Source organism: Zasmidium cellare, assembly GCF_010093935.1.
Source record: "Zasmidium cellare ATCC 36951 unplaced genomic scaffold M409scaffold_7, whole genome shotgun sequence".
Classification (NCBI taxonomy): domain Eukaryota; kingdom Fungi; phylum Ascomycota; class Dothideomycetes; order Mycosphaerellales; family Mycosphaerellaceae; genus Zasmidium; species Zasmidium cellare.
In genome coordinates this window covers 407,911-428,421 of record NW_022986951.1, presented here as the reverse complement: position 1 = coordinate 428,421, position 20,511 = coordinate 407,911, and the positions used below count along the sequence as shown (strand labels likewise).

The following is a 20,511-nucleotide window of genomic DNA, read 5'->3' as shown; positions in this document are numbered from 1 at the left end:
GCGTATTTCTGCGTAGAGTCCAGCATTTCTTCTTTCCATGCATTCGGTTGGGCATCTTTTGACAGCCTCTTATCTTTCATATCTAAAGATTAATAAGATGAGGTGGGTAGTACAGTCGAGGTACCTGTATCGGCAGGAAGCCGTGCGAGCACGCCATCCCGACACCCATGCACATCATGTTACACCTGTAGTAGGGTTCAACCATCTTACTCACTACGACCACTCATACCAACACACGTCTCCTCATACTATCTCGGTGCTCAAATTATGGTCAAAAGGGTTGCGGTCATTGGCGCTGGTGCTAGCGGTACGTCTGCTGGAGTGCCAAAGCACTGAAAGCTAACAGACTCCCATAGGCGCTGCCGCTGCAGCCGCCCTCCAAGCGGAAGATTACTTTGATATCGTAAAAGTCTTTGAACGGAGAGACACTGCTGGTGGCGTATGGAACTTCGACCCCGATCCAGGCCATATTCCGCTAAAGCCTGGCGCCCTGCCACCGACTGTCGATCCAGCAGTATCCGTACCATCGAAACTACCTTGTACTACTCCGCCACTGTCACAGAATCGATTCGATAAGACGCCCGTCTATGATGGCTTACTTACAAATGTCCCCGATGTGGCCATGTGCTTTACCGACTTCCCCTTTCCTTATGGACCCTTTGTAGGAAGTCATGTACCGAAACAGTATATTCAGAGCTACTTCTCGCTGCATCAGACGGACTCTCTCGTGTCTTACAACACTACTGTCGAGGACCTGAGTCGACTGCCGGGTCATCGTTGGAAACTGGCTTTGAGGAAGCATGACGCTGCGAGGAATGTCGACGAGTGGTGGGAAGAGGAGTTTGATGCTGTGATTCTGGCTAATGGACATTATGGTGTGCCATATGTATGTGGAGTCAATGAAAGTGAAGAAGTCGGCTGTCTAATTGTCAATCCAGATACCGCAGGTCACAGGACTAGAAGCGTTCATCTCCAAATATCCGAAGAGAGTGGAGCATTCCAAGGCATGGCGGACTACCAAAGCATATAGAGATGAAAGAGTCCTCATCATTGGAAACTCTGCTTCCGGCTACGACATCACGCAGCATCTGCTTAAGTCCCCTGATACCGTCAAGCCGATCTATCTATCTCGCCGCTCAAAACGGGGATGGGATGATGGTGATCCGCCGGATGGGCTGGTGTATAAGCCGGTCATCAAAGAATACAAGAAAGATGGGACAATCTTATTTGAGGACGGTTCATCGCTCAAACACATCGACAAGGTCATCTACTGCACCGGTTACAAGGCCTCCTTCCCCTTCTGGAACTCGGAGGCCAATGGTGGCCATCTGTTCGACTACAAGGCCAATCGCCTCATCAACAGCTATCAGCACGTATTCTTCCAAGACTACCCGACGTTGGCGACCATCGGCTTTCCGGTAGCGCTCACATTCCGCTCCTTTGAATACCAGGCTGTCGCCATCGCGCGTCTGTGGGCTGGACGTAACGCTCTAGCGATGCCTTCCATCCCGGAGCAGAAGGCCTGGGAGCATCACCGTGCGGAAGTGACGCGCAGGACGGGGCAGAGGTTCCATCAGGTCATGTGGGACTCGGGCGAGTGCACGGAGTGGCTGAGGTGGTTCTACGAGCTTGCTGGCCTGCCGACGCTGGAAGGGCATGGGAGGAGTCCGCCTGTGTTGGATGCGAAGACGCGGTGGGCGATTGATCATGTGCGGCGGTATCCTGGGCCGAGGAGTGTTGAGGGAAATTCTGGTGGGAAGCGTGAGGATGCGTTGTGGTTCCTGTGACGTCGAGAGGATGAGTAAAGCTTAGATAGAGATCTGTAGGCTGTTTGCCAAGAGGATTTCTGTCGTTTGAATTGACCTCGGACTGATGCTGATGTGCCTCGACCAAGTCATACATGCTTTCCGAAAGCTTCGTTCCTCAACTTCAAAAGGACGGTTGGTGTAATGGTAAGACAAAACTCAGATGCGGAACCTCCCTACCGTCAATGGCGGTCGGCAGGTTCCGCATCTGAGTTGAGACGTGGGTTCGATTCCTGCATCGTCCAACACATCTTCCTTTTGTTCGTTAGAAATCTTTTGTGTGATACATCTTGGCAATCACATGTCAGCTCACCGAACTCCAATATGACCCTAGGGCGATTAGTCTAGGAGTAAAGTTGTCCAATATCCGACCTGTCATGGACCTGATCGACGCTAGAAATGCGTCTTCCGTTTCGTTATCCGCGTATTGCGTTTCACGGCCATGTCTTGAGGGGGTGGGGAATTTCCCAACGAGTATGAAAGCAGAAAGCGAGGACAGTCGCTCGTAGTGGGCAAACGAATCGACATGTATCCAGAAAAGCCCTGTGCGCCGTTATCAAGGCCAGAGTGCATGCGATGCAATGACTGCAACATCTTGGGGATTTGTGGAGGGACGTGAGGTCGCCGGACCCGGGAGCAGCCGCCGCTAGGGACGCTACCCAGCGCCTTCCTTTAACGCTCTTCCTTCTACACGTTCTGCCCTTCACACGTCTCACAGTCACCATGGCGGACCGCGACCTGGTTATACAGGCGCAAATCGCCTATGGTAACTGCTCCAAAAAGCAGACAGAAGCACGTCAGGTCCGAAACGAAGCAAAGAAATGGCCAGCACCCACTCTGGATCTGACTTCAGTGTCATCGAATGGGGTCGGCAAGAACAGAGTTCCCGAGATACGACACGTCAGATTGATCAGGCGAAGAAAGCCACCGAAGTAAGTTGATGTTCTCAGGGAAGCTGACAAGACGCAGAGTACCAGACAGCTGTCTGCTACGCTAGAACGGGTTGAGCGAACGATCGAAGGTGGAGTCGTTGCTCCTGCTGAATGGCAGAAAGGGGTAAGAGCACGAAAGGCTTTTTTGAAGGGCGTGGATCGTACAATGGCCTTTAGGACCGACGACGAGATGGATGGCCTCGTCAATGTTCAGCAATTGGGACTTCAGCCTCCCTTCGTGGTTAGACCGACGGAACTGTACTCTCTGGATCGGCTTCAGAAGCTCCTTGGTGGAGGAGTTCAGAAGACATCGTGGACACCGGCAGAATGCCTCGATCGTGCCGCCGACCTATCGAACAAAGTTGCTGTACTGGACAGCAAAGAGAAAGAGCTCTCAACCACGCATGAGCTCGCCAAGGCACGACTGGGGACCATCGCCTCGAAAGACGAGTCGATCAAGGATCTCCAAGAGAAACTTGAGAAGGAGGAAGAAGCCGTTCGCAAGCTTCAAGAACAAATTTCCACTTCGATGACTCCGCAAGTCGTCGAAGAGCAAGTAGAGAGTGCATGCAATGCAATTCGCAGTGAGTGCGCCGCCGAGGTGGACAGGAACTCACGGGCAGCGCGAGATCAGGAAGACATCTTCAAGCTTGAGCTGGCCTCGAAAGATCAGACAATCGTACGTATTGTGTGTCGGTCTTGTCCAGAATCAACTGACTCCAAGTGTAGGCTGAACTCGCGGACGAAGTCAAATCAAGAGACTATCAGATCGACGACCTCGAGAAGGCTATCGAGAAATCGGAGACCTCGGAGAAAGAGCAGAAGACTCAGATAGAACATCTGCAGTCGCAACTACAAGCCGCACAGCTCGGAGAGACAGCTAACGATGCTGCAAGCCGTATGCGCGACCAATCTATCGAGCAGCTTCGTCAATCGCTGGAAAAAGCCAAGGCCGAGCATCTCGAGGCTGCCGAACAACTGGGTGGCGCTCGTGCCACTGTGAGCTTGTTAAAAGTAGACCTCGAGCAGAAGAAAAAGGAGGTAGGTGATTTTGGTGTCGAGGTCGCTAACTTGAACACGCAGACAGATGACCTCAGTCGAAAGAACATCGACTTGGATAACATCTTGCGAGACTACAACCTCGTGGATCGTCCGAAGGCCGAGAAAGACTTGAAAGAAGCTCGGCTCGAGTCCCAAGAGCTCAAAAAGACGCTCGAAAGTGTGCGGAAAGATCAGAAGACCACAGCACAAGACCGCGACACCGAACAGGCCACGCTCCAGGAAGTAGAGCAGAGGGCCTTGACGCTGCACGCGGAAAATGTTCAGCTCGAGGAGGAAGTCCAATCCAAGGCTACCACTATACAAGAACGCGACACTTCCATCGGCCATCTGGGAGAACAGATTCAGTCACTGGAGGAAAGTGTTTCGCAAGAGCAATTCGACTTTTCCACTTTCAGCGATGTGATCCTCCCTTCGATACATGGCTTTCTGAACGTGGACGGGGTTTTGCCCAAAGATGTCCTCATCGGCCATCTCGGAGTGAAGAGTACGGCTGGCCAGAAACTCAACTCAGACTTCTATCTGGAGATCCATGACAAGGCTCTTTTCGAATGGAAGATGATCATGTTTCCTGCCAGCGACGTCAAGCGAGTTGTCGTCGATTCTTCGGTCACCCTGCGCATGTTCCTTCACGCATGCGCCGCAAAGGGACTTTCTCATTTGGCGATAATGACCGAAGCCGTCCACTGCTCGAAGAAGAGCAACAACAGGGGTGTCGAATGGAAGCACTGGATCGCCTGTGCTTTAAGAGTCGTCGTGACTCGCATTCAACATCGACAGCAAGGAACCGATCGCGACGGCATGTTGGCTCTTGTCGCTTTGCGACTCGTGGAATTGGTGCTGCGGCTGTCCGTGCCCATCACGCACTGGGAGCTTTGTGACATCCTGAAACAGATCGATCAGTGCCTGGACATTCGTCACTTGGGCCATCCAGTTTCGCATGCATTGTTTCGCTGGATATGGTCTCTCTTGCACGAACCGACCAAAGCTCTGACCGTTGACAAGGCTTTCGAAGAGATACATCAGCAATACAATCCGCTACGCAGTGAGAATCAGATGCTTCTGGCTTATCAACATGGAATGGTCCTGATCAACACCGCATCTAAGAATAGCATGGTCGTCTGTGTCCCTTGGAACCAGGTCAAGCATGAGTACAAATTCTCGACCAATACGGATTACGTTCGTATCCACGGACGATATTTCTTCGATGTCGAGCCATTCACCGCCCACAACAGCCAGCTCATCGTTGCTCGATGGGCAGGCAGCGTAAACCAGGGCTGGGAGCGAGAGCCAGTGGAGCTGTATGTTCCCTGGAGCTTGCGACGCCGCTCGAAGACCTCATTGGGGTCGCAATGAGCGGATCCCTCAAATGCTGCATGTGGTGCTGTACAGCAGATCCATTTGGTCATGACGTCTTTCTCTACTGGCGTCTTACACCACAAATGCCGAGCTTGGCACTTATATCTCATTTGCAGTCTTCTACGACGCAATGCAGGTTTGGCCGTCTTCTCTCATGTTCTTGGCCCTTGCCGTCAGAAATGCAGAGCTTCATGCCCATCTCATTGCAGTCTTCTACGACGCAATGCAGTTTTGGCCGTCTTCTCTCATGTTCTTGGCCCTTGCCGTCAGAAATGCAGAGCTTCATGCCCATCTCATTGCAGTCTTCTACGACGCAATGCAGATTTGGCCGTCTTCTCTCATGTTCTTGGTCCTTGCCGTCAGAAATGCAGAGCTTCATGCCCATCTCATTGCAGTCTTCTACGACGCAATGCAGATTTGGCCGTCTTCTCTCATGTTCTTGATGGTTGCCGTCAGAAATGCAGAGCTTCATGCCCGTCTAATGCTGCCTGCTCAGGACGCAAGGCAGACCCAGCCGTTTATCTCTCTTCTCCCGCTTTGGTGGCCGAGATGCAGAAACTTCCCTTCCATCAATTTTCATGCACTGTGGCGTACGAGATGCAGAGCTCAGACTTCTGACGTCTCATCTTTTGACACTGCAATATGGAAGACGGAAATGATGGCACATCGAGGCAGAATAACAGCTGCTCTTGAGTTTGTCCATAAAGTATCGGATACATTATCGAAGGCGAATGTCTCCGCTCATTGCCCGTTATCCTACTGAATCCAATCTCATACCTTCACATCACAAATTCGTCTCTTTTTCTTCTTCGCACGCCTCCTGGTCATGCCCATTTCGCCATTGTCTTGAAGAACCAGTGCCATCTCCCTCGCGTCTCTCAGACAACAATGTTCAGCAAAGGCGCCCGCAGTACCTCTCAAATCCAGCGTGTGCTACGCGAGACCTCAAAAGATGCTGTACAGGCTTCAGCCGGCGATCGTTATCGCGTTCGTATCATCCAAGGCTGGACGCCACTGGTCCCGTTCACAACCCTCCTTTCCTGTGTCTCCTTGACCCACAACTCCCACCCTCAAGATATTATTTGATGCGGGTCGGAACGATTGGAAGGTTTCAGGAAAGCGGCAGTGGTGCGTATTCTCGATTGTGGGAAAGGTGGCTTGTCGCTTCAGGAGGACGTCTCGTCTGCTCCGACGGGTATGCGAAGCGTGTGACTGGCGACGCGTGCGAATGGCGACGCGTGTGAATGGGCGGGTGGTAGGTCAGGGAGATTGTATAAAGGGGCGTGACGGTCTGTCTGCACAAAGTGTCGGTGAAGATCGTTGATTGCTGTAAGATCGCTACTGGAAGCATGTACGTCCTTTGTTGGGACAATAAGCTTCTCGTGGGTGTCTAAGCCAGATAAGGTACAACGATAAAGAAGAATTCAGGAAGGTCGTCAAATATTTTCTTTTTGTTGTTTCGATGGCGCTTAACTTTCGTGCCTTCCTTGTTTGGCCTCAAGAGTCCGTGCATGCTTATGATGCCAAGACTTGGATTTTGGACTTCCCGCGAAGTCGGCGCGCGACTTGTTACTCTACCAATACACCCACGATTGACACTTGGTTGCCGCCATCGCGCAGTAGTCAAGATGGCAGTCGATAAGTGTATTCAATGCATCGTCAGTAACAATCCGATGGTAAGTCTTCATCTAGCGACTGGCAACCACACAGTTTTTGGCTAATCGTCGCAACAGTGCGACCTCTTCTTCAGAAGCCCTTGCTCGTCGTGTAGAAACCTCGGGCTTGGATCTCAGTGTGCGCTACCAGGCGCAACAGATCTCAGTCATTTCTTTGGGTAAGGCACTGCCTTTCGGTCTTCGATTGCCCCGGTCCTCGACTTCAGCTAATTCATCAACAGCGGCCATTCCGCCCAACAAGAAGCCCCCAGGCGCTTCGCCACGCCCAGACGCTCCGCTGGTCCCGTTCGCGGCTCGGGACCTCAGTCTCATTACGCGACGGGCCCCGCACCTCAGTCTCAGTACCAGTACACGTTCAACGCCGGTCACCAAGACCAGCGACTCAACGCCAAGGACTACGCCGATAGTGGTCAACATCAGAATAAGTCATTGAAGCGCCGCCGTCAGCCGGAGAGCGGTACTGTCCCGAACCCTCCCACTGGCATCTCTGCCAACCGGCGTAAGAAGCTTCGACTAGCTGCTCACGAGAGGCATGATGATGCTTCGGTTCCGGAAGTCTCCATGACCGATGTGGAGAGACAGTGGTACGATCAGTATGTGGCGAATAACGGTTTATTCCCCCGTTCTGAAGCACCAATGCGTGAGTATGGCCAGCCTCCTCCACCCGACCCAGCGATAATGTCGGGAGGACTGGGCGGTCAGCCAAGCGACAGTCGACCACCAAACAACGACGACGCTCAGCGTTTGAGAGAGAAGCTTCAACAAGTACTGGAGGAGAACAAGGGTCTCAAGCAGCAACAAGAGAACAACAAGACTCAGATCAACAACCTCAACAAGGCCCACCGCCGCAAGAATAAGCAAATGAAGATGGATTCACAATCTCGCGGACGGCCCCTTCTTCGCGACGAAGAGTCTACTTCAAGATCAAGAACGCGCCAGCCTTCGACAGCTTCGCCTTGGTCGCCGCCTTGGTCGCTGACTCCACCACCTCGGACGGAGTTCGATCGGATGAACGACGAAATGGATGCCTTAGCTTCCGCCAGAGTCGACGCTGCTCCGGGTGAGACTGTCGCCGATACCATTGCTCGTGCCAGCGAGCCAATGAATTACGATGATTGGCTTACAATCAATCAACAAGGAGTGGATCAGTTGGGTACGCAGATTCTTCCGCCACCAGTCGCCAGCAGTCAGCAACAGTTTGACAGCTTCAACGGCGACGCCAGCCATGGCGCCGCGTCTGGATCCCAGCGTCCGAGTCAGCAAACATTTGACAGCTTCAACAGCGATGCCAGCCATGGCGCAGCGTCCCAGCGCCCGAGTCAGCAACGAGATCAGCACGGGGATACGTCAATGACAGACGACAATCGGGGACATGGGGTCAACCCTGGAGCACCACAGCCCGTGAACAGTGCGAACGAGCAAAGCTTTTCAGAGTTTGAGTCCGATGGCAATCGGTCGACCAATCCTCCAGCTCAGCAGCAGCAATCCTTTGCTCAGCATCCAGACATTGACCGCAGCCTTGGTGAGATTCTCAGCCAAGGACCGAATCAATCTCAGAACAGAAGCCAAGGTGGTCAACGTCAGCAACGTGGCAATGGTCGCCAGCCTCGTGGCGGTAGGGGATCTGGCGGTGGTAGGGGTGGTAGGGACCGTTCTGGTCCAAAGCACCTGGCTCCCAAGGGCGCCAGGGGCTATGGCCAGTGAAGGGGTTAACACCCCCTGAAAAATGTCCACCCTCCCGCCTTCTCAGTCACGGTCGTAGCCCAGGAACGAGTGCTCACGCACCATTCCTGCAGCTCTTCCATCTCACAAATCCGAGACGAGTGCTTGCGCACCATCTCATCCATCTCCACGACCCTGAGATGAGTGCTCGCGCACCATTTCAGCTGTCCTCTGCTCCATGACCCTGCGACGAGTGCTCACGCACCATCTCAGCCGTCTTCTATCTTTACGACCCTGCGATGAGTGTTCACGCACCATCCCAGCTGTCCTTCCCCTTCACGACCCTGGGATGTGTGTTCACGCACCATTCCAGCTGTCCTTCGCCGTCACGACCCTGGGACGTGTGTTCACGCACCATCTCAGCTGTCCTCCTACCCATGACCCTGCGATGAGTGCTCACGCACCATCTCAGCTGTCCGCCTACCCATGATCCTGCGATGAGTGTTCACGAACCATCGCAGCAGTCCTTCGTGCTCAATCATGTGAGTATGTGTCGCAATGCATGACCCTCGGTGGCCATTTTATGGCCTCGAGCTACGTCTTTGCATGCCATACTTGCAGCTGGGCTCCGTCGTCAGTACTTGATAACATAGGTACCAACTATCAAATTCGTTCCACAGATTACCACGTTCCGCGTAGCTGTCTCACATATACCTTGCAAGCTCTCGTTCTTCCTGCTTCCAGCTCAATGTCCATCTCGTAACACTGATATCCGCCTCTCGCTCGCTGTCGCTCCAAAACACAACTCTCTGCTACATTAATCATGTTATTAACTATTCCCCAACCACAATGATATGACAGGTGCTGCGGTACCCCCGGGGAGATGGAAAGAACCAAAGCCTTCCCTTTCTACCAGGTGACGAAGTTCAGTGGTCAGTTCATGGTACTGAGAATGAGGAAGTACGAGATTCACGGATGGGTTGAAAAAAACAAATTTCTGGAAAAGCTGCATCTTTTATCGTTTCTGTAGATGCAAGCAATATCTGGGGGTCTTGGGTCTTTTTTGGCTCTGCAACAAGCCGAACGACGATGACGAAGATCGCCGACAATGCAATCCCCTGAAGATACACATCCAAAGCGCCAACAATGGTGGAGACAGTCCGTCCGCACCCAGAGCTACGTCGGTGATGGCCTTCTCCTCCAAGGCTCGCATCCAAAGCGTTAGCAATGGTGGGGACAGTCCGTCCGCACCCAGAGCTACGTCGGTGATGGCCTTCTCCTCCAAGACTCGCATCCAAAGCGTCAGCAATGGTGCATGTCTGCACCCAGAGTGACATCGGTGATGAAGCAAGTCTCTGCACCCAGGACGCCCAGTGATGGTGATGTTGTCTTGACCAGCTGGTCAGCACCGAGAGTGACGGCAATGATGGTGAAGTAACGTTCCGCATCGAGAGCATCAGCAATGGTGATGATTGTGGTCAAAATCGAGGCCAATAGCAACTGTGGTACTTGGTCGTATCCTAGATGGATACTTGGCCTGCACTCAACCAGCACTCTGTCTGGGTTGGTTGCAAACCTCGGTCGATGGCGGCCTTGCGTGGGAGAACTGTTCGAACGTCGTTGGTGACGCGAATGCACAGTGTGCCGTGGGTTTCGCAATATGCGCAAGAGTGCTCTTGCTTGCTGTCCATGGCAGAATCGCCTCTGGAAGCACGAGCGCTCGCACACTTGGGACCATACGCCTTCGTCATAAGGCTCCCGTAGTTGGCCGCACTCTGAAACAAACAGAGCCCTCTCTGGAGCACTGTGATCATCGCAGGTGATATAAAATCCCCGCTTAGGAGCTTCAACTCTCGTGCAACCTCATCGAGGGTCTTGGTCTTCTCCTCGTCTTTCGGCCATTTGGGTGATCGACGGACTGTAGGAGTTGCCACAGACTTGCGTGGTTTCTGAATCGAGGACGGTGTTGCGGTGGTGAGACTGACTGAGGCCGTGCGAGTGAGCCGACTTGATCGCTGCGCTGCTGGCGTGCGAAGTCGAAATGGGGACGGAGTGACGGCGGTAGGCGTGCGCCCAAGATTGCCGCCTTTATCATCTGTAGATGATTCGGCGACTTGTGCGTCGTGGCCACTGCCCTGCTGAGTCGACGACACTGGCAAGTCGCTCGTGGCTGTTATTCTGACCTGTTGTGATTCGCGATCAAGGTCAACATCTGATATGCGGTGATCCCACAGCTCCAGTGTCGAGGGGCTGTTGATGCGAGACTCAGACGATGATCGAGAGCCTTCGAGGCGAGATCTCTTCCGATTTTCGCGATCAATCCTGCGGCCGCGGTCTTCGGTGTTCACGAACTCCAGAGTGCCACCAGGGCGCAAGATGTCATTCTCTGCTTTTAGCTGCTCGAGTTCTTTCTGGGTCTTGTGGAGTTCTTTCTGGGTTTCGAGCAACGTCTTTCGTAATCGTTCGAACTCTTCATCGCTCTTTCCGCGCGCGGCAACGACCTGTGCAAGATCAGCATCGGGGGATATGTGCAATACCTTTTGTAGAGTCTGTTCCACAGTGTCAACTTGACTACGAATCTCAAAGTCAGCAATCCGAACTGTAGTATGTACATCCATGGCACAGCAACATACTTGTCGTTGTTAGCTTCTGCAGCCTCTAAGGCTTGCACCCGAACATCGAAGTCTTCCTTCGATGCATCATATTCCTCAAGGCGGTCCAATTCGGCCTGGAGCTCACGACGCTCTTGATCGAAGTCTGTCTTGGCATTTGCGAGGGTGCTGCGGGCCTCTTCATGTTTGATCTGTTCGGCTTTGAGATCTTCTCGATCCCCGTCGATAGCCGCCTTGGTATTGTTAGTCGTTAGCCTTCGACTCGTGTTAGGTGAAGATATGTAATGAGAAGACAGGAAACATGAAGTGGGCAGCGGTGTCAAAAGGATTCATGGTGAAGCTCTCATACCTGAAGTGTGTCAAGCTTGGACTCTTTCTCTTCAAGATCCGCCCCTTTCTTGTCGAGCTTTTCCCGCTCTTCCTGAAGCTGTGCTTCCGTCTCATCGAAGTTCCTCAATTCCACGTCAACGGCAATGGTCATGGCCCTGAAGGCACTGGCCAGCTGGTTGTGGATGATTATAAGACCACCGTCATTGGTATTGTAGCTCTGCAAAGCGCTTCCAATAGCCACAAGCTCCCGTTCCGCTTCGGAGAGCGGTTGTTCAGCCGAAGTCTCTTCTTGAGTGACTTCTTCCTCCAGCACTCCTTCGTCTTCGTGCTCTTTGGTCTCGATCGAGTTGTGGATGTGCTCCTCTCTCTCGTGCTGATCGTTCTCATGCCGTACTTGACCTGGCTGAATGGACTCCGTGAAGTCCATTTGGTCCTGATGCTGATGATTGAGCTGATTGCTGATGAAACCGGCATACATCTCCATGGGATCTGAATGAGCCATGGTGACGAGACTGTTGATGGGAGATGTAGAACGTCAACGAGAACGGAGAAATGTCTTGGTGGAGGCATCCGCGAACGTAGGGAAGGAGCACCTGGCGGTACCTCCCGACGTCACCTCTTCATCCCGGCAGCGGTATAGTATCAGCAGCGGCTCGAAACACCCAAGTCAGACAGATTCATACCATACTGTGCCTGCATTGAATGTGCAAACCTCGTTCTCGTCGTCGCTCGCTTGGAGCCTCGCCCAGCCCATGTCGGATCCCACGAGTACACAGCTCCCACCTCCAATCTTGACAATCGCTTCGCTGTGACTTGCCGCTTCGCCGAAGATGTCCTATCCACCCATACCCGTCGATCCAACGGAAGAAGGCGGTGAAAGCGATTGCTTATACGAAAGCTCGCCAGGCGATGAAAGCTGGAGGAGCATGGACTTACTCTGTGCCCAAGAGGACAGCGCATAGCGCAAATACTTGTCAACATCTCAGAAGAGCAATGAAATATAGTCTTGAGGGTGAGGATTCGGGCAAGCGAAAGAGCACATACGTGTAGGCCGGTACAAGGCCGAGCAGTCGAGCGGCCTGCGCAGTGTCCATGTAGAGGCTGGCAGCATCAGAAGCTGCTCAGAGACAACATCGTCTTGCTCCTTCGAAGGTGGCAGGGTGCACCTCACCTTCGTGGCGAGGCTGCCTGTCCATTCGGCACGAGGTGAGGTGTAAGAGGTAGGGTAGGGTCTGGTTAGGCGAACTCCGCTGAAAACAAGGGAGGTCAGCTCGGGTGGGGCGCATTCCACTTCACCTCATGCGCTCCCTTTCACAGCATCGCCTCGCTCATATCGTCCTTCCTCCACTTCATGTGCTACGCCTGTCCTCGCAATATGACCTGGCTCAGAGCCGCACGATGCGACACAGATGATGTATCAGACGTTGGGCGGATTTTCTCTTCGAGACAAGGGAAGTGAAGGACGATCTCAAGGCATAACAGCGCCAGGCCGACCACTGCAGCTGTGTGCTTCAATGACATCGCATCAAAGAGATGGGCTCAGAGCAGGCTTTGCTGACATATCCGCTAGACTCTCCTCCGCGCATGATTGCCTCGCCCTGCTGCCTCGCGTCTCACCGAATGTTCTTCGCCAGCTCAACTCGCATTCGAGACCACTGCATCAGCAAAGGTGGTGCCTCCGACCATGGTCGCGATCGTACCCGGCTTGGGCATATGTGAATAAAAGCCGCTCGTTGCTCTTGTGGTGGACACATCCTCGATCGTAACAAAGTCGTTCTCCTCACGATCCTGGCGCGACCATATCCTTCCTCACTACTACCCACGCTCGCCAGAGTCCTTCTCGTCCCGTCCGCGCTCCCTTGTTCCCATCATTGTCCTCGTCCTGGCCTTGATATTTTGCTTCAGTGAGCAGAAGAATCTGACATGGCGGTCGACCCATTCCACTGTCCCGAAGACTTTGCGCGGCAGAGCGTGAAGAGGAGGGCGCTGTACACGATAAGAGTTGACAAGCTGGCATTGAAAGGCTTGGGATGCGGTATTCGCTCTCGAAACGGCAGCACAAGATCATCTGCGGTAACCAGGAGCTTGCCAGAGTGTTCAATGTGAAAAGCGAGCCTTTACTGTGATGGACCCGCGTGCGAATGGTGAAGTGAATGTCGGTGCGCTTGGGTGTTGCCCCGGTAGCGCTTTATGCTATGTTCTTCCATAAACTGCTGTTGTGTCGATGCTGCCGCCGCCGACAACCGCAGCGGGAAGCCCCGCGCCGACGAAATTCATCCAGCGCGAAATCGCACTCTCTACTTCTCGCTGACCCACACACGCACGAATAACTTTGGTTCCCTCGAGCAATCAAGAACCATGGCCGACTCCGTGCAACACGATCAGTTATCAGCAACTTCAGTAACTTCCGAGAATTCAGCATCCGAGCGCATTGGCGCATCCGAGCAGCCAGTCAACACTGCGGACTCCGAGTTCGGCAACGAAGAGACGCAAGACCTGGTAGATTATGTTGAAGAGCCGAAAGAGATGGAAGAATCTCGCGAAGAAGAGGCACAAGATGCGGTAGAGTCCGCCGAGGACGATAAGTACGAATCTGAGTGGTCGGACACCGACGAGTTTGACGAGGGGGTGGATCGCGAAGAGGACGAGACCACAGCAGCAATGATAGCACCAAACGCTATCGGACAACAGGAATTCGAAGCATTCCAGAAGACGTGCCAGGATGGCGTCGCCGACCTTCGAGTCATGGGTCCTCGTCGACCTCGAGACCATGACTGGTCTCAAGAAGAGGAAATGCAAGAAGGTGACGATTCAAGAGCGCTGGTTCTCTTCGATCAGCCGAAGATGTCTCGCTTCGCAAAGTACGTCGCCGATACGGTCCAGTCACCCGAGATCGCAGACGTGATTCTCCAGATCCTGGTCGCTTCGCAGCGGGCCGCGAATCAGCGCATGAGTGATGGCGTGACGCAGCTGTCCCAGGCATTGCAACTGGACATTGACCAGCAACGCCTTCTCTTGGTTAATCAGCGCTCTCTTTTCAGGACGGCGATAGACAAGTACGATCCAGAGCGGATCGAACAATCAGTGACGTCGGCGGTTGACGACAAGTTTTCGACTCTTCAGCGAATGCTTGATTCAGCATCAGAACTACAAGTCGATTGGCAAGGGCTGGTCCGAGCGATGGAGCAAATGGATGCTCATCGCAAGGACATCACGAACCACTGCGACGCACAAGTCGAGCGAATCCAGAACGAGTTGCAGACTTTGGCGCAACAGCGTGCCAACCTCCCTTCCCGAGGCTCGAAAGAACTGGACCGTCAATATTGGCGATCAACAACTGGAGCACTCAGCTATCGTTCGCGATATTCGAAATCAGCTAAACGATCGTGTGGGTCTAATTGATCAAATACAGTCACAACAAGCAAACGACTCCCGGGTCCTAATGGACCTGGTCAACCGCGTCAACGGTCAAGAGGAAGAGCTCGCAGCCATGAGCAAGGAGCATATCACGCTTCAGGGCAAGTTCAACGCAGTCTCCGAAGAGAACAAGGAGTTGCGTAACAAGACTGAAGCTTTGGAAGCGCGTCTTGAGGAACTCGAGAGGAAAGAGAAGGATGCCACGAACGTGTCCAATCAGCAAATCGGGGTGCTGAAGACGATCAGTACCAAGTCCAAGCAAGAGCATGAAAACGTGTTCGCAGTCCTCTACAAGCACGAGCACATCCTTCGTTCTAATGGTATGCTGTCACCATTGCAACCCGATGGCACATCGCGGCCGGTACAAGCTCTGTTCCAGCTGGATGAGGACAAGTTACAGGTCCCTGTCGAGCGTCTGGGTGATGGAGGTTGGGCTCCCAAGCCGGGGGCTCAACCATCTCCCCGATAGTCCGTTTCAACACTTCGATGACCGTCAGCGGGTTGAAGCTGGCGGTCTGCCACATATCAAGCATCTCCACGGGCGCTGTCGATGGCAATGCGGACTACCATGTCCCATTGCAAACACCAGAGCAATGCTGAGTACTATCTCCCATTGCATGCACCAGAGCAATGCCGAGTATTATCTCCCATTGCATGCACCAGAGCAATGCTGAGTCCTATCTCCCATTGCAAGGCCACAATGCTGAGTCCTATCTCGCATTGCATGCACCAGAGCAACGCGGATCAGCATATCCCATTGCAAGAACAGACCAATGCCGAGTGCTATCTCCCATTGCGAGAAACAGAACAATGCGGAGTACTATCTCCCATTGTAAGAATCAGGGCAACGCGAAGACTGCAGCGATGACGGCCACCATTGTCCCTGACATCCAAGTACATGAGTACGGATGCCCACCACCTACTGCAACGACCGCAGCCGGCGCGCTCCTTGATATGGCCAGTGCAGCGCGGATCACAACATCCCACTCACTTCGGCTTTTGTGCTTGATCGGGATTGATGGACTTCTTGTCCCAACCCTTTCAAGTCACGGGCGCTGCCAATATGTGGGCATTATTCCTTCACATTTCAGCCAGGGTAAGTATCGATCGTATATTGAAAGCTGACACTTCATTTCCCTTCATTCCCATAGCATTCCGGCCGCGATTTGACAGCTACCTGTAAACGCTCCCCGATCCGCGTCACTCGTCCCGCATCTCGAGCCAGTATGAAGTGAAACCGAACCAGCGATATTCCGAACAATGTGCAAATCACCGTCTCCGCCTCGTCTTGCACCTGATCTTGCTTCTGTCGATTTGACACTCACACTCGTGAAACGAACATAGAACACCACAGATGGGTAGAGGCACAGGCAAGCGCTCTCACAAACTACTTGGACGGACGGGAAAGAGCCGGGCAGTCATTGATGTCAAGATGGGAGGAGGTATTGGAGGTCATTGGTGTCAAGATGAAAAAAGGTATTGGAGCCCATGAAATGGTATGGTGTCTCAACCCTTGGGTGGTATTGATGCATTGATGAAATAGGGACAAAAATTCGTATCAGCTTGGCCCCCGAGTGCGAGTGAGCAAAAGCGAGGCAATCGTGGCTGGCAGGGTTGAAGGGAAGTGCATTCACTTTGCGAAGCAAGGGGTCATCACCACGATCAACCGCTTTGCAAGGCAAGAGGTCGTCAGTCCGCGAACTGCTCTGCAAGACAAGGGGTTATCTCAACAGGATCAACCACAATGCAAGCCTCAATCATCTCAACCTCGATGCGAAGCAAAGGGTAGTTTGTCTCTGGACTGCTTTGCAAGCCAAAGGGTTGTCTCAATCAAGATCAACCGCAGTGCCAGGGAAAGGGTCGACGGTATCTGAACTGCTTTGCAAGGCAAGGGGTTATCTCCACCGAGATCAACCACGATGCAAGCCAAAGGGTCATCTCCACAAGCCATCTAACCGCTTTGCGAGACAAAGGGTCATACCGACCGCGATGCTGGGCAAGGGGTCACCTCTCTCCCGAACCACGATTCAAGGCAAGGGGTCAACTCAACCGCTTTGCCGAGAAAAGGGCCATTCCGAGTCCACGACACACTTGACGACCGAACCGTATCAGTCTTCCTCGAGAGCTTCGGCCACTTCCATGAGGGCCTGCTCCCATTCTTCGCGATCATGCTCCCGCTGTTGTCGCGCTTCCATTGCCCGTCGCAACCGAGAGATCCGATCGTCGAGACTCGCCGTCGCCGACTCCATCTCACTCATTCCAGCCTTCAGCTGAACGTCAAGGTATTCCTGTTCCTTTGCGCCATCTCGGAGGCGGCTTTCCACCTTCTGTCTCTTGTGATACTCTGCATCGCGAGACAGCTCTTCCTCGTACAACTCTTCCATTCGCCGAAGATTTTCCTTGACATTGCCAAGAAAGTTTTGCCGAGTTGTGTCTCTCTCCACCTCGGCCCAGTCCCTATACTCCATCTCTTTGGCAGACAAAACCGAAGCACCGGCCTGGGCAGCGTTGAAGCCCCCATACGTTTCGTACGAGCAGCATAGCTGGGATGCGAGGCTCTCGCCCACCTCTGCCTGCACGTCTCGTATGACATCAAACAGGACGAACTGATGATACTGAAAATCTCGATCATGATGCAAATGCTGCAGCACTAATATCGCTAGGCGCATGAGATTTGGCGACCCTCCCAGTGGAATCAGCTTTCGGTGGTCTTCGCATCTTTGGTAACCCTTGCCACTCCAGCCGACCTCGAACTTGGGCATGATGTGGTCCAGTTCCTGCTCACGCGCATCGGCAAGGATCTGGCGATTGACCTTGACAAACTCAGAGACACGTTCTTGCAAGATCTGCAAGCTGTTGTCCGTGTTCTTTCCCAGGCTTTCGTAGAAGTGCTTGTTCTGGTACCTGTAATGCCCCTGGACGACACCCAGCACAAGACTCCTGTTGCGTACGACGAAATTTCCGTTTTCGTCTTCTTTGATCTTCGCGCCCACGATCATTGCGTCCAGAAATCGCTCAAACTCATCGCACGTCAGACCACAACCATCTCTGTCGGCCAGGCTTTGCACGTAGACGACTGGATCTTTCTTGCCCTTCCACTGGTCTGGCCTGCCCGGTCGACGCAAACAGCCGGCGGGGGTCCGATTCGTGTGGTGGAGCTGATCTCCCCGAGCTTTGACTGAGCGCTGGGGCAGCGTCATGTCCAGCAGGCTCTCCAGTGGAGGCTGAGCGGGCTGCATGAGCAGATATGTGGCCACGGTTGGCCATAGATTGGTATTGAGGAGACGTGAGGACTTCTCGCTCATCGCCGAGCGCTTTTCGGCCTTCCCAATTGCCTTCAAAAGGCCCACGATGTCCCCTGACTGATAAAACTTGAGCAGTTTACGCTGATGATCTGTTAGGTATACAGGCCTGATTTCGTGCGTTTGCACGTCGTCCTCGACATCAGTGATCGATGATGAATGCTCGGCGGCATTCTGCCTTGGCCCAAAGAACGCCGGCAGAACCATGATTTCGTGAGTGTGTTGATGGTAGGGGGTCGGGGGAGAGGAGAGGAGAGACGTGAGGTGAAGTGAAAGCCAGCGCGCCTTCCGCTTTCATCCCAGCAAGTCTAACGGGGAAGGAAGGACCGCCATCTGCATTCAGACTCGCCGTCTTTGAAGACAACACCTCACCGCGACGCGATCTGGCGCACATTGAACTACGACATGACAGCTCCAATACATCTTTCACCCGCACCGCAAACACGCCGCAGCTGGTCACCACCGACTCCCCTTTGGCGCCTCGGAATCATCATCTCGGCCTGCCTACCCTCCCCTCTGTGCGCATCCAGCCACGATCGGCATCTTCGCACCCGAGCCACGGTCGGTCCAGTATATATGGGGATATCCGTCGGCGGAACGGCTGGAACAGGTGGTGAAGACAGGGCGGAGCGGACCAGGTTGATCCAGAGACGAAGGCGATTACACAAGCCCACTTCAAGATCTCCAAGAGCGCGGCGGGCGCGTCGCGACATTGTACGTCTACCGAGCACGCATTTTCCATCGGGGCACGACAGGTCCAGCACGCGTCACTAGAATGGCCCAGGCCGCCCTCCAGCTCCAGCTCGCGGTGTTTATAGATCCGAGACAGGTGAATCGCGCCCGCGAATGGTTCAGAACCATCGTCAGGACTCCAGGGAAGAGAAGGCGGTTCTTTGTTGGAAGTTACGAGAAGAACATGGAAACCCTGCCACATCCTGCTTGCGGTACGGGCAACGGGAGTTTCAACGGCTTGAATGAACGAAGGGCTTTGTCTCCAAGGACGAACAGCATTGGCATTGAAAAGATGGAGCAGTTGCGGCAAGAGAGGGACACTGCCAACAGATGAAAGTCAACCGAAAGGTTCAATGGCTGCAAAGATGGGCTTCACAAGTATGGCCTTTACGACCCAGCTGACCACATTTGTAGGGCTCATATCATCCAGCACCTTCTCGACAGCACCGATGGTTGACCCTGATCGACGACTCAGACGCTGCCTCTGAAGCCTTCTTCGCCACTCTCGTATCTTCTACCGCAAACTCATTCTGCTGCTTTCGATGCACTCCTTCCGGCGTTTCTCAAACTCTGCTGTCAAGAATTTGGAAAAGATGCACGACCATCATTTGGAGAAAGAGTCGGGCTCATGAAAGGACGATCAACATGGAAGATTGGGTCTGAAAGAGGCGGGTTCATGAAAGGAAGATCAAGGATAATACAACACAGAAGACTGGGTCTGGGGTCGTTTCATTGAGAATGGTCGCGACTGTTGCAGACAAGGCCTATCTCAGGATGGCGAGTGCTCAAATAGCGGCAGAGACCATCCCCGGCCATCACCGCTACGCTCGCCACGATCACAGCGGACTAGTTCTCGAGGCAATCTTGCTTCTACCATGAGACATCTGCTGGACGGCGCTCGACAACAACGTGGGAGAGAAGCACATTTGAACACAAACAACGCTGGCGCAGCACAGCCAGCGAAGAAGCTTTGTAACCCTGCCTTGCGATAGGCAGCTCTCCCGTCTCACTGGCGCTGGCAGCTGCACTTCTCGATCTACCGGCGTGGTCATAACTTGGATAATCGAGGAAGCGATCGGTGGATTCGCATCCATGCCAGGTGACCTCAATCAGCCCTCTTCAACCAGCTTCCTTCAATCAGCTTCCTTCAATCAGCTCTCTGGATTGCTGAGCTACTCTCTCCTCGCTATGGCTGCAGATGTTGAAAAGTGCGCTGGTGAAGACGATGTCTCTTGCCATACCTGTACTGGAAACACCAGGCAGTTTGGACCGACAGAAACGCAGATCGAAGTCAGCGCACCAAGACCCTGCCTGCGAAGGCAGCTATCCCCAGGTTACAATCACCCATGTGCTTGACTCATTGCAGCGTATACTCGTCCGTTCTTTCGAGTGGAGGGGATCCAATACTTCAGCATCGACGCGGCCGTTCTGTCATTCAGTAGCAACAGCGCGGGAAGTATCTTACATCTGTAACCTTTCTTCAACCAGCTTCAGATACTTTCCATCACCGCTAGGGCGAGGTCCCCCTTTCCGTGCAGGTATACCACACTGCCGAAAGCTGCGCCTGATCGGGGGTGTCATACATCCAACGGAACCTCGCCTCCGGTCACTCGGACGAAACTTTG

The 20,511-nt window shown here is 53.4% G+C and overlaps 6 protein-coding genes across 6 annotated transcripts; 4 read left to right on the top strand and 2 right to left on the bottom strand.

The window, feature by feature from the left end:
• Positions 1-267: 267 nt before the first annotated feature.
• M409DRAFT_64211 (uncharacterized protein) lies at positions 268-1,787 on the top strand (the record flags this gene model as incomplete). The annotated part of the gene is made up of 3 exons (XM_033815963.1): positions 268-307; positions 357-886; positions 939-1,787. 3 exons carry the CDS (start codon positions 268-270, stop codon positions 1,785-1,787), a joined length of 1,419 nt encoding a protein of 472 aa, XP_033671381.1.
• An 839-nt stretch (positions 1,788-2,626) lies between these two features.
• M409DRAFT_19312 (uncharacterized protein) lies at positions 2,627-5,152 on the top strand (the record flags this gene model as incomplete). Its single annotated transcript, XM_033804879.1, has 4 exons — positions 2,627-2,737; positions 2,775-3,416; positions 3,467-3,778; positions 3,821-5,152. The coding sequence occupies 4 exons, from the start codon at positions 2,627-2,629 to the stop codon at positions 5,150-5,152; spliced, it is 2,397 nt and encodes a 798-aa protein (XP_033671380.1).
• Positions 5,153-6,783: 1,631 nt separating this feature from the next.
• Positions 6,784-8,535, top strand: M409DRAFT_19311 (uncharacterized protein; the record flags this gene model as incomplete). Its single annotated transcript, XM_033804878.1, has 3 exons — positions 6,784-6,831; positions 6,889-6,989; positions 7,053-8,535. The coding sequence occupies 3 exons, from the start codon at positions 6,784-6,786 to the stop codon at positions 8,533-8,535; spliced, it is 1,632 nt and encodes a 543-aa protein (XP_033671379.1).
• Positions 8,536-9,795: 1,260 nt separating this feature from the next.
• M409DRAFT_19310 (uncharacterized protein) lies at positions 9,796-11,937 on the bottom strand (the record flags this gene model as incomplete). Its single annotated transcript, XM_033804877.1, has 5 exons — positions 9,796-10,013; positions 10,070-10,994; positions 11,031-11,064; positions 11,127-11,338; positions 11,455-11,937. 5 exons carry the CDS (start codon positions 11,935-11,937, stop codon positions 9,796-9,798), a joined length of 1,872 nt encoding a protein of 623 aa, XP_033671378.1.
• Positions 11,938-13,625: 1,688 nt separating this feature from the next.
• On the top strand, positions 13,626-15,321 carry M409DRAFT_51525 (uncharacterized protein; the record flags this gene model as incomplete). Its single annotated transcript, XM_033811829.1, has 2 exons — positions 13,626-14,823; positions 14,858-15,321. 2 exons carry the CDS (start codon positions 13,626-13,628, stop codon positions 15,319-15,321), a joined length of 1,662 nt encoding a protein of 553 aa, XP_033671377.1.
• A 1,639-nt stretch (positions 15,322-16,960) lies between these two features.
• M409DRAFT_19308 (uncharacterized protein) lies at positions 16,961-18,361 on the bottom strand (the record flags this gene model as incomplete). The annotated part of the gene is made up of 1 exon (XM_033804876.1): positions 16,961-18,361. One exon carries the CDS (start codon positions 18,359-18,361, stop codon positions 16,961-16,963), a length of 1,401 nt encoding a protein of 466 aa, XP_033671376.1.
• Between the last annotated feature and the right edge of the window lie 2,150 nt (positions 18,362-20,511).